This window comes from Drosophila persimilis, unplaced genomic scaffold (assembly GCF_003286085.1).
Source record: "Drosophila persimilis strain 14011-0111.01,24,50 unplaced genomic scaffold, DperRS2 tig00000191-arrow-pilon, whole genome shotgun sequence".
Lineage (NCBI taxonomy): Eukaryota > Metazoa > Arthropoda > Insecta > Diptera > Drosophilidae > Drosophila > Drosophila persimilis.
Window position 1 is genome coordinate 10252544 of NW_020825298.1, and position 13295 is coordinate 10265838.

Genomic DNA, 13295 nt, shown 5'->3' on the forward strand with positions numbered 1-13295 from the left:
ATCGTAGATTAAATTAGATCAATTTGATTTTGAGCAACATGTGCACCTCTTACATTGTCCCCACTGTATATGGGCACATGCTTAGTCAGTCCATTCTTGCATGATTTTTGTCATTGTTAAATGTGTTTGTGATTTGTATGGGCCATAACTAATGTATATCTCGACTACCCCCTATTATAGCAACACCGATGGCGATGCTGTCGATGGCGATGTCATCAATACCACGGTTCTGGCACGCGGTGCTCGCTTCCTAGGCCGCGTTGCCCGTGCCTCCCTGCCCATACAGGCGCTCATGCTGTTGCTTTTAGGTGTGGCAACTCTGGTGCCCCACGGTGAGGACTATACGTGCATGTTCTCCAACACATTTGCCCGGAGTCTGGAACCTATGCTGTCGTATCCCCATGGACCGCCGCCAACGTAAACCCCTAACTGTCAAACGCAAATCAAAAATCGAAACCAAAGCTGTCGAGTTGCAATTGGATTAGTGCAAGAAACAAATTTAACAGACTAACTAACGCCCTAAATAATGAAAACAAATTCAGACTATAGCATAACGATGCCTTTTATAAGAAATTTCCTGTTTCAAAATATTTGGATTATGTAAATTTTACTTTCCAACAGTTATTGTATTTAACCGTTTAGTATGTTTATATAGCTAGAGGCATTGAATTCAAATTAAAATACAAATCTGTATCTGTACTGTACATAATGATTAAATCAAACCTACTCGTATACCCCCAAAACAAAAACAACCCTAGACTCGACGAGCATAAAGAAACACAACACATGAAAGAATGATTGAAAGATAGAAAGAAAGAAACTATATTCAAACTAACGACAAAGTAACGAAACACTTTTGTAAAACGATATATACATTATACATACATATATATTTGCACAGCAAACAATTTATATATTCATATATAGACATATATATATATGATCCCAGAACTATAGAGAACCCAACATTTTGTATATAAAATACCTAAGCTAAAACGAAATCAAAATACGCACACGAAAATTTTACTCATAAGTGCACGCTCCCTTCATTTAAAGAGCAGTTGCAGCAGCCAGCGGCTTGTGAAAACACGGTATCGCGAATCTCGTGGAACATTTTTGCATTATCATGGCCACAAGCCGTTGCTGTTGGCTATCCATCGGCTACGAAAGTTAACAAAATCCCAAGACAAATCATGACCCACATAGACCAAATGCCTGGGAAAGCTATTCAAAGACCAATGCTTGGGATCAGCTAAGCGTTTTTCTCCCAAATTACAAGACGCCGCGGCTGACCCTATACCATTGGCCTTTGAATAGACCCTGGCCCCCTGACAGTTGTCGTTGCCCAAGGATACTCTTTACCAAACGGCCAAGCTCTCTCCCACGGCCCTGGTTAGAGGACAACTGAACTGCTTGAAGTGCACCAGCCACAGGAGCACAGTGCAGTTCCAATCCTTAAACACCAACAAAGCAGCAGCGAAAACTAGAAGACATTTTCATGCATTCCTGATACTCATTTCCAAAATTAAAACCATAGACATGACTGTGCGATGGTGCTGCCACTTTGATGGAGAGGAGCGTGCGCATCACGAGCATTGAACAAAAACGAAGTAAGTGTCCTATGCCGGTGCTAAGCCAACCAACAAATTTTTCTATATAAAGAAAATACTGTAAAATGCGTATACAAAAATTGAAATTAAAAACTAAATAAAACAAAACAAAAAAAAACGGAAAAATGCAAATTGCATATAGAAATGGCGTAAAGTCCATCCAGTAAAAAAGAAAACATTTTGTTGTTAATATTTTTTGATAAATACCTAATTCTATTTGCCTTATACTTATCAACTTGTTTATTAAATATATTTTTTTATTATTTAACGCTTGAGCAATTATTGAGTAAATACATACATTTATTTATTAGACATATACGATTTATTATGTATTTAATTAGGTTGATTTAAATGTTAAATTTGTGTATTTCGCTGCTTCTATCCTGTTAACAATGAAACGTTATCAAATTTATATAATTTATGTAGCATTTTAAGATTTCCTTTCTTGTGAACAACTGTACCTTTATATGCATTATGATTATTAAAGAAAATTAAAAAAAAATAATTTTTGAATGGTGTATAAAATCCATATTGATAATAGATAGGTGCTTTCTTATCGCGGGCATCACGAACAGACGGCAGGTCAGTTTGTAATCAAAAACGAGCGCTAGTTCAAGTTCATAGAGTCTTTAAATGAGTTTAAGAACTGAATTTTAAAATAAGATAATATTTATTTATAAAATCCATATTAAGATACATATTTGTGTAGGGTTGATTATAATGGCTTTGTATTGCTTGTTCGAATAGGGCTAAACTCTGGGCGGGTAGGAATTGACCCATTATTTCAAAATTAGAACTCGTGTATCCATCGGGCTATTATAGAAGCTTCCTTATTGCGCGCATCGCGCACCGACGGAGGATCTGCTGGGTTGCTGTTTCGCAAGTCCAAGTGATGTGCGCCCTCCGGCAAAATAATAATATCCACCTTATTATTTGGGGCTTGCAAAACACCGCCTCCACTCCATGGGTCCAGCAAGCCGTTGCTAAAAATGATATTGGTGGCCGTCTCAATATTCCTGCCCCCATAACGTAGGATTATGTCGTATGGCTTGGGTGTTAGACGGTAGTCCTTGTAGCACTTGTCGGAAAATTCCTTAAAGTTCCAGCTCGATGGACGGAACATAGAGTCGGTGCTGTTGGAGCAGAATGGCATGACCATCTGGTTGCATGTCTGTACATTCCAGCCGGAATCGTCAGCATTTGAGTTGACAGAAGTGTCCAGGCATTTGACAGAGCCAGTGTAGTTTGTGTAGACAGCAAGGGCACTGGCCATGGCATGCAGCAGATCGGCATCGCTCTGGTGCAGATCCTTAAGATAAAAGCAGACCTGTCGCACTGGATATGGCGGTAGCGGTGCCAGGAAACTGCTGTTGTACGGATAGTTGACCATAGCCAGATTCCCGTAGACCTCCTCTATGTAATCCAGGAAATTCTTCAGGTCTGCATCGTTCTTGATAGGATGGCACAGATTGAAAGCATCGGAGATTTGTTTCTTTCCTGCCTCGGTGCCACCCAGCGTCTCAAAAGTCTTCCACGATCGGCCAATGTTGGTCGTACAATTGGAATTATAGGCATTCTGAAAAACCGATGTTACGATCCTGTAGAATATATCACAGTCGGTTATGCCAGGAAACTGGAGAATGGGTGCCGACGCAGCTAATGCTCCGGCCACAAGGTGCGGATACTTCATGCGGAACCAGGCCGCCAGCATGCCGCCATAAGAGCCTCCAAAGGCCACCACCGGAAGCGGAAGATCGTTGCGTAGGAAGGTGATCAACATTGCGTAATCCTCCAGCGTCTGCTCCACCGTAAAGTAGGCCAAGTGATCCGGCATGCTGGCGTTGAAGGTTGAGGCGCCGAATGGCAGTGATTTTCCATAATAGCGATGTTCCGCAAAAATGAGTAGGGCCCGCTGCTTCTCAGCTAGCTCCCACATGAAGCCCGTGTTCTGCGCAAACAGCTCGATGTCGCCCTCGTTGCCCGTGTAAAAGAAGATCGGGGTATGCGCATTCTTCTTGTCCACAAAGGAATCGTTGTACAGGTACCGAATGTTGAAGGTGGCATTGCTCAGAAAGCTGAAATGATCCAGCGGCACTTGGAACTCCTTAATTTCGTACTTGAACTTGACCTCAGCCGCGCCAGCTCCCACTTGAAAAGCAACAGTGCATAAAACTACACAAATTGCTGCCGCAGCAGCTCCAATTGAACCGATCATCTCGGTAACAGAACACAGTGAAATGACGCACTGGAGACTGTTCAATAAAGCAATTTATTTTCGTTCGTTATCTCCAAGCCGGGATGTCGATTGATACATATGTATACTCATATACTGGGTTCAATAAAACAATTTAAGTACTCTCTTTTATTGTACATATAGTGTATAAAAACGTAATAAAACGTAAGAGAAAAAACGTTCCAATTGCTCAATTTCTTTATTCCGTTGAAGAAGGCTGCCTAACTAAAACCATTAGCTCTGCCCACATAATTTTAGGCCATTAATGAATAAATTTTCTACAAGATTGGCTAGTTTTTAGTACTCCCAATTATTGTATTTTGACTGCAGCAAGGCTTAAACAAAAAAGGTCAACAAAAAAACAGTAGCAACGTAAGTCAGTATGGAATGTAACGTAAGTAAGTATGAAATGTCACGTCAACCGTGGTTTATGCATAGGTATAACTATGTTTTTAAGCGTAATTAATATACAAATGATCTCAGATTGTTATGTTTTGGACCTGTTAATGAATATGATTAGGGTCTTGTAAATATATCTTGATCCCGATACCCATATTTGGTTTCAGTAAGAAGACCACAACCTTCAAAATATCGTTGAAATACCTTTTCAACAGAGACTGAATAGTTTTGGCCTTTATTGGTGCATTAGATGACAAACATTCTCTCAGTTCTATAATATCCATTTACCAGGGTATGCAAAATGTTGCTCAATCCGCGCAATGTTGAGGGACAATGCTGCTCGATTTCACGGCACATGAGTCTGGCCCATACAAAGTGAATGTTGCCAGCAACATAAAACGTAAGAAAACGTAAGTGAGTATGGCATATAGGGACAGAGCTGAAAAGGGACATTGTATCCCGGAAAAATTCCATCAATTTGAGAAAATTTCCCACCACAAAATAGAGAGCAGGTCCAAAAAAAAAGCAAGTCCAAATAAAATATACGGTCTCACTCAAAAAAAATACCGAAAATGTAGCATATTCCTCGTTTTTGATCTTCCGTGGAATATTCCCAGCTATATAGCACATTTAGCCATGCCCACATAATTTTATACGATTCATGAATAATATTTCTACTTAATTGGCTTATGTTAAATACTTGCTTTTAATGAATCTTGCCCAGAAAAAGGTCAAACAAAAAAACGTTCAAATTGTTGAATTTTTATATTCCGTTGAATAATGCGGGCTAACTTACGGCAGCCGATTGGAGTGCGGCATGTCTTTTCGTGATCGGGAGAGTCCTGCCTGTCGACTGCCATCCGAAAAAAGGACATCCATTTTTTCACGATTTTCGCAAAAAATCATGATGGTTACATCATTAAATTTGCCAAAAATCGGCCTCATTTCCGAAGTGGAGATTTTGATGGCAGTCGACAGGCAGGATCCCCACTGTCCTGGGAGAGTGGGTCCTGTACCGATCTGACCCTATTTCTGTGAGATATAGCATTCCGAAGATTTGGATGTGCATATCTTTGAGATACTGGTTTTTCTGCACTCTATAGCTCAGCGATACGGCAGCCGATCGGGGCGTGGCATGTCTTTTCGTGATCGGGAGAGTCCTGCCTGTCGACTGCCATCCGAAAAAAGGACATCCATTTTTTCACGATTTTCGCAAAAAATCATGATGGTTACATCATTAAATTTGCCAAAAATCGGCCTCATTTCCGAAGTGGAGATTTTAATGGCAGTCGACAGGCAGGATCCCCACTGTCCTGGGAGAGTGGGTCCTGTACCGATCTGGCTCTATTTGTGTGAGATATAGCATTCCGAAGATTTGGATATCTTGTGCATATCTTTCAGATACTGGTTTTTCTGCACTCTATATCTCAGCGATACGGCAGCCGATCGGGGCGTGGCATACCTTTTTCTGATCGGGAGAGTCCTGTCTGTCGACTGCCATCCGAAAAAAGGACATCCATTCTTTCACGATTTTCGCAAAAAATCATGATGGTTACATCATTAAATTTGCCAAAAATCGGCCTCATTTCCGAAGTGGAGATTTTGATGGCAGTCGACAGGCAGGATCCCCACTGTCCTGGGAGAGTGGGTCCTGTATCGATCTGGCTCTATTTGTGTGAGATATAGCATTCCGAAGATTTGGATATCTTGTGCATATCTTTCAGATACTGGTTTTTCTGCACTCTATATCTCAGCGATACGGCAGCCGATCGGGGCGTGGCATACCTTTTTCTGATCGGGAGAGTCCTGTCTGTCGACTGCCATCCGAAAAAAGGACATCCATTCTTTCACGATTTTCGCAAAAAATCATGATGGTTACATCATTAAATTTGCCAAAAATCGGCCTCATTTCCGAAGTGGAGATTTTGATGGCAGTCGACAGGCAGGATCCCCACTGTCCTGGGAGAGTGGGTCCTGTACCGATCTGGCTCTATTTGTGTGAGATATAGCATTCCGAAGATTTGGATGTGCATATCTTTCAGATACTGGTTTTTCTGCACTCTATATCTCAGCGATACGGCAGCCGATTGGGGCGTGGCATGTCTTTTCGTGATCGGGAGAGTCCTGTCTGTCGACTGCCATCCGAAAAAAGGACATCCATTTTTTCACGATTTTCGCAAAAAATCATGATGGTTACGTCATTAAATTTGCCAAAAATCGGCCTCATTTCCGAAGTGGAGATTTTGATGGCAGTCGACAGGCAGGATCCCCACTGTCCTGGGAGAGTGGGTCCTGTACCGATCTGGCTCTATTTGTGTGAGATATAGCATTCCGAAGATTTGGATATCTTGTGCATATCTTTCAGATACTGGTTTTTCTGCACTCTATATCTCAGCGATACGGCAGCCGATCGGGGCGTGGCATACCTTTTTCTGATCGGGAGAGTCCTGTCTGTCGACTGCCATCCGAAAAAAGGACATCCATTCTTTCACGATTTTCGCAAAAAATCATGATGGTTACATCATTAAATTTGCCAAAAATCGGCCTCATTTCCGAAGTGGAGATTTTGATGGCAGTCGACAGGCAGGATCCCCACTGTCCTGGGAGAGTGGGTCCTGTACCGATCTGGCTCTATTTGTGTGAGATATAGCATTCCGAAGATTTGGATGTGCATATCTTTCAGATACTGGTTTTTCTGCACTCTATATCTCAGCGATACGGCAGCCGATTGGGGCGTGGCATGTCTTTTCGTGATCGGGAGAGTCCTGTCTGTCGACTGCCATCCGAAAAAAGGACATCCATTTTTTCACGATTTTCGCAAAAAATCATGATGGTTACGTCATTAAATTTGCCAAAAATCGGCCTCATTTCCGAAGTGGAGATTTTGATGGCAGTCGACAGGCAGGATCCCCACTGTCCTGGGAGAGTGGGTCCTGTACCGATCTGGCTCTATTTGTGTGAGATATAGCATTCCGAAGATTTGGATATCTTGTGCATATCTTTCAGATACTGGTTTTTCTGCACTCTATATCTCAGCGATACGGCAGCCGATCGGGGCGTGGCATACCTTTTTCTGATCGGGAGAGTCCTGTCTGTCGACTGCCATCCGAAAAAGGGACATCCATTTTTTCACGATTTTCGCAAAAAATCATGATGGTTACATCATTAAATTTGCCAAAAATCGGCCTCATTTCCGAAGTGGAGATTTTGATGGCAGTCGACAGGCAGGATCCCCACTGTCCTGGGAGAGTGGGTCCTGTACCGATCTGGCTCTATTTGTGTGAGATATAGCATTCCGAAGATTTGGATATCTTGTGCATATCTTTCAGATACTGGTTTTTCTGCACTCTATATCTCAGCGATACGGTAGCCGATCGGTGCATGGCATGTCTTTTCGTGATCGGGAGAGTCCTGCCTGTCGACTGCCATCCGAAAAAAGGACATACATTCTTTCACGATTTTCGCAAAAAATCATGATGGTTACATCATTAAATTTGCCAAAAATCGGCCTCATTTCCGAAGTGGAGATTTTGATGGCAGTCGACAGGCAGGATCCCCACTGTCCTGGGAGAGTGGGTCCTGTATCGATCTGGCTCTATTTGTGTGAGATATAGCATTCCGAAGATTTGGATATCTTGTGCATATCTTTCAGATACTGGTTTTTCTGCACTCTATATCTCAGCGATACGGCAGCCGATCGGTGCGTGGCATGTCTTTTCGTGATCGGGAGAGTCCTGCCTGTCGACTGCCATCCGAAAAAGGGACATCAATTTTTTCACGATTTTCGCAAAAAATCATGATGGTTACATCATTAAATTTGCCAAAAATCGGCCTCATTTCCGAAGTGGAGATTTTAATGGCAGTCGACAGGCAGGATCCCCACTGTCCTGGAAGAGTGGGTCCTGTATCGATCTGGCTCTATTTGTGTGAGATATAGCATTCCGAAGATTTGGATATCTTGTGCATATCTTTCAGATACTGGTTTTTCTGCACTCTATATCTCAGCGATACGGCAGCCGATTGGAGTGCGGCATGTCTTTTCGTGATCGGGAGAGTCCTGTCTGTCGACTGCCATCCGAAAAAGGGACATCCATTTTTTCACGATTTTCGCAAAAAATCATGATGGTTACATCATTAAATTTGCCAAAAATCGGCCTCATTTCCGAAGTGGAGATTTTGATGGCAGTCGACAGGCAGGATCCCCACTGTCCTGGGAGAGTGGGTCCTGTATCGATCTGGCTCTATTTGTGTGAGATATAGCATTCCGAAGATTTGGATATCTTGTGCATATCTTTCAGATACTGGTTTTTCTGCACTCTATATCTCAGCGATACGGCAGCCGATCGGTGCGTGGCATGTCTTTTCGTGATCGGGAGAGTCCTGCCTGTCGACTGCCATCCGAAAAAGGGACATCAATTTTTTCACGATTTTCGCAAAAAATCATGATGGTTACATCATTAAATTTGCCAAAAATCGGCCTCATTTCCGAAGTGGAGATTTTAATGGCAGTCGACAGGCAGGATCCCCACTGTCCTGGAAGAGTGGGTCCTGTATCGATCTGGCTCTATTTGTGTGAGATATAGCATTCCGAAGATTTGGATATCTTGTGCATATCTTTCAGATACTGGTTTTTCTGCACTCTATATCTCAGCGATACGGCAGCCGATCGGTGCATGGCATGTCTTTTCGTGATCGGGAAAGTCCTGCCTGTCGACTGCCATCCGAAAAAAGGACATCCATTCTTTCACGATTTTCGCAAAAAATCATGATGGTTACATCATTAAATTTGCCAAAAATCGGCCTCATTTCCGAAGTGGAGATTTTGATGGCAGTCGACAGGCAGGATCCCCACTGTCCTGGGAGAGTGGGTCCTGTACCGATCTGGCTCTATTTGTGTGAGATATAGCATTCCGAAGATTTGGATGTGCATATCTTTCAGATACTGGTTTTTCTGCACTCTATATCTCAGCGATACGGCAGCCGATTGGGGCGTGGCATGTCTTTTCGTGATCGGGAGAGTCCTGTCTGTCGACTGCCATCCGAAAAAAGGACATCCATTCTTTCACGATTTTCGCAAAAAATCATGATGGTTACATCATTAAATTTGCCAAAAATCGGCCTCATTTCCGAAGTGGAGATTTTGATGGCAGTCGACAGGCAGGATCCCCACTGTCCTGGGAGAGTGGGTCCTGTATCGATCTGGCTCTATTTGTGTGAGATATAGCATTCCGAAGATTTGGATATCTTGTGCATATCTTTCAGATACTGGTTTTTCTGCACTCTATATCTCAGCGATACGGCAGCCGATCGGTGCATGGCATGTCTTTTCGTGATCGGGAGAGTCCTGCCTGTCGACTGCCATCCGAAAAAAGGACATCCATTTTTTCACGATTTTCGCAAAAAATCATGATGGTTACATCATTAAATTTGCCAAAAATCGGCCTCATTTCCGAAGTGGAGATTTTGATGGCAGTCGACAGGCAGGATCCCCACTGTCCTGGGAGAGTGGGTCCTGTATCGATCTGGCTCTATTTGTGTGAGATATAGCATTCCGAAGATTTGGATATCTTGTGCATATCTTTCAGATACTGGTTTTTCTGCACTCTATATCTCAGCGATACGGCAGCCGATCGGTGCATGGCATGTCTTTTCGTGATCGGGAAAGTCCTGCCTGTCGACTGCCATCCGAAAAAAGGACATCCATTCTTTCACGATTTTCGCAAAAAATCATGATGGTTACATCATTAAATTTGCCAAAAATCGGCCTCATTTCCGAAGTGGAGATTTTGATGGCAGTCGACAGGCAGGATCCCCACTGTCCTGGGAGAGTGGGTCCTGTACCGATCTGGCTCTATTTGTGTGAGATATAGCATTCCGAAGATTTGGATGTGCATATCTTTCAGATACTGGTTTTTCTGCACTCTATATCTCAGCGATACGGCAGCCGATTGGGGCGTGGCATGTCTTTTCGTGATCGGGAGAGTCCTGTCTGTCGACTGCCATCCGAAAAAAGGACATCCATTCTTTCACGATTTTCGCAAAAAATCATGATGGTTACATCATTAAATTTGCCAAAAATCGGCCTCATTTCCGAAGTGGAGATTTTGATGGCAGTCGACAGGCAGGATCCCCACTGTCCTGGGAGAGTGGGTCCTGTATCGATCTGGCTCTATTTGTGTGAGATATAGCATTCCGAAGATTTGGATATCTTGTGCATATCTTTCAGATACTGGTTTTTCTGCACTCTATATCTCAGCGATACGGCAGCCGATCGGGGCGTGGCATACCTTTTTCTGATCGGGAGAGTCCTGTCTGTCGACTGCCATCCGAAAAAGGGACATCCATTTTTTCACGATTTTCGCAAAAAATCATGATGGTTACATCATTAAATTTGCCAAAAATCGGCCTCATTTCCGAAGTGGAGATTTTGATGGCAGTCGACAGGCAGGATCCCCACTGTCCTGGGAGAGTGGGTCCTGTACCGATCTGGCTCTATTTGTGTGAGATATAGCATTCCGAAGATTTGGATATCTTGCATATCTTTCAGATACTGGTTTTTCTGCACTCTATATCTCAGCGATACGGCAGCCGATCGGTGCATGGCATGTCTTTTCGTGATCGGGAGAGTCCTGCCTGTCGACTGCCATCCGAAAAAAGGACATCCATTCTTTCACGATTTTCGCAAAAAATCATGATGGTTACATCATTAAATTTGCCAAAAATCGGCCTCATTTCCGAAGTGGAGATTTTGATGGCAGTCGACAGGCAGGATCCCCACTGTCCTGGGAGAGTGGGTCCTGTACCGATCTGGCTCTATTTGTGTGAGATATAGCATTCCGAAGATTTGGATATCTTGTGCATATCTTTCAGATACTGGTTTTTCTGCACTCTATATCTCAGCGATACGGCAGCCGATTGGAGTGCGGCATGTCTTTTCGTGATCGGGAGAGTCCTGCCTGTCGGCTGCCATCCGAAAAAGGGACATCCATTTTTTCACGATTTTCGCAAAAAATCATGATGGTTACATCATTAAATTTGCCAAAAATCGGCCTCATTTCCGAAGTGGAGATTTTGATGGCAGTCGACAGGCAGGATCCCCACTGTCCTGGGAGAGTGGGTCCTGTACCGATCTGGCTCTATTTGTGTGAGATATAGCATTCCGAAGATTTGGATATCTTGTGCATATCTTTCAGATACTGGTTTTTCTGCACTCTATATCTCAGCGATACGGCAGCCGATCGGTGCGTGGCATGTCTTTTCGTGATCGGGAGAGTCCTGCCTGTCGACTGCCATCCGAAAAAGGGACATCAATTTTTTCACGATTTTCGCAAAAAATCATGATGGTTACATCATTAAATTTGCCAAAAATCGGCCTCATTTCCGAAGTGGAGATTTTGATGGCAGTCGACAGGCAGGATCCCCACTGTCCTGGGAGAGTGGGTCCTGTATCGATCTGGCTCTATTTGTGTGAGATATAGCATTCCGAAGATTTGGATGTGCATATCTTTCAGATACTGGTTTTTCTGCACTCTATATCTCAGCGATACGGCAGCCGATTGGGGCGTGGCATGTCTTTTCGTGATCGGGAGAGTCCTGTCTGTCGACTGCCATCCGAAAAAGGGACATCCATTTTTTCACGATTTTCGCAAAAAATCATGATGGTTACATCATTAAATTTGCCAAAAATCGGCCTCATTTCCGAAGTGGAGATTTTGATGGCAGTCGACAGGCAGGATCCCCACTGTCCTGGGAGAGTGGGTCCTGTACCGATCTGGCTCTATTTGTGTGAGATATAGCATTCCGAAGATTTGGATATCTTGCATATCTTTCAGATACTGGTTTTTCTGCACTCTATATCTCAGCGATACGGCAGCCGATCGGTGCATGGCATGTCTTTTCGTGATCGGGAGAGTCCTGCCTGTCGACTGCCATCCGAAAAAAGGACATCCATTCTTTCACGATTTTCGCAAAAAATCATGATGGTTACATCATTAAATTTGCCAAAAATCGGCCTCATTTCCGAAGTGGAGATTTTGATGGCAGTCGACAGGCAGGATCCCCACTGTCCTGGGAGAGTGGGTCCTGTACCGATCTGGCTCTATTTGTGTGAGATATAGCATTCCGAAGATTTGGATATCTTGTGCATATCTTTCAGATACTGGTTTTTCTGCACTCTATATCTCAGCGATACGGCAGCCGATCGGTGCGTGGCATGTCTTTTCGTGATCGGGAGAGTCCTGCCTGTCGACTGCCATCCGAAAAAGGGACATCAATTTTTTCACGATTTTCGCAAAAAATCATGATGGTTACATCATTAAATTTGCCAAAAATCGGCCTCATTTCCGAAGTGGAGATTTTAATGGCAGTCGACAGGCAGGATCCCCACTGTCCTGGGAGAGTGGGTCCTGTACCGATCTGGCTCTATTTGTGTGAGATATAGCATTCCGAAGATTTGGATGTGCATATCTTTCAGATACTGGTTTTTCTGCACTCTATATCTCAGCGATACGGCAGCCGATTGGGGCGTGGCATGTCTTTTCGTGATCGGGAGAGTCCTGTCTGTCGACTGCCATCCGAAAAAGGGACATCCATTTTTTCACGATTTTCGCAAAAAATCATGATGGTTACATCATTAAATTTGCCAAAAATCGGCCTCATTTCCGAAGTGGAGATTTTGATGGCAGTCGACAGGCAGGATCCCCACTGTCCTGGGAGAGTGGGTCCTGTATCGATCTGGCTCTATTTGTGTGAGATATAGCATTCCGAAGATTTGGATATCTTGTGCATATCTTTCAGATACTGGTTTTTCTGCACTCTATATCTCAGCGATACGGCAGCCGATCGGTGCATGGCATGTCTTTTCGTGATCGGGAGAGTCCTGCCTGTCGACTGCCATCCGAAAAAAGGACATCCATTCTTTCACGATTTTCGCAAAAAATCATGATGGTTACATCATTAAATTTGCCAAAAATCGGCCTCATTTCCGAAGTGGAGATTTTAATGGCAGTCGACAGGCAGGATCCCCACTGTCCTGGGAGAGTGGGTCCTGTACC

General features: G+C 43.5%; 2 protein-coding genes across 12 annotated transcripts in view; one reads left to right on the plus strand and one right to left on the minus strand.

Moving 5' to 3' along the window:
- LOC6589136 (nesprin-1) overlaps positions 1-2198 on the plus strand; it is a 112511-nt gene extending 110313 nt beyond the window's left edge. For all 11 annotated transcript variants that reach the window (XM_026988509.1, XM_026988512.1, XM_026988507.1 and 8 more), the window contains one exon: positions 181-2198. In XM_026988509.1, coding sequence (XP_026844310.1) covers positions 181-421 — 241 coding nt within the window. In that variant the 3' untranslated portion in view covers positions 422-2198. The remainder of the gene's footprint in view (positions 1-180) is intronic.
- Positions 2199-2261: 63 nt separating this feature from the next.
- On the minus strand, positions 2262-3858 carry LOC6589135 (lysosomal Pro-X carboxypeptidase). The gene has a single exon (XM_002014668.2). The coding sequence runs from the start codon at positions 3823-3825 to the stop codon at positions 2401-2403; it is 1425 nt and encodes a 474-aa protein (XP_002014704.1). The 5' UTR covers positions 3826-3858; the 3' UTR covers positions 2262-2400.
- Between the last annotated feature and the right edge of the window lie 9437 nt (positions 3859-13295).

What these genes read in the sequence shown, in the direction of transcription:
- LOC6589135 (XM_002014668.2), bottom strand. Translation starts at nt 3,825, where the DNA reads ATGATCGGTTCAATTGGAGCTGCTGCGGCAGCAATTTGTGTAGTTTTA.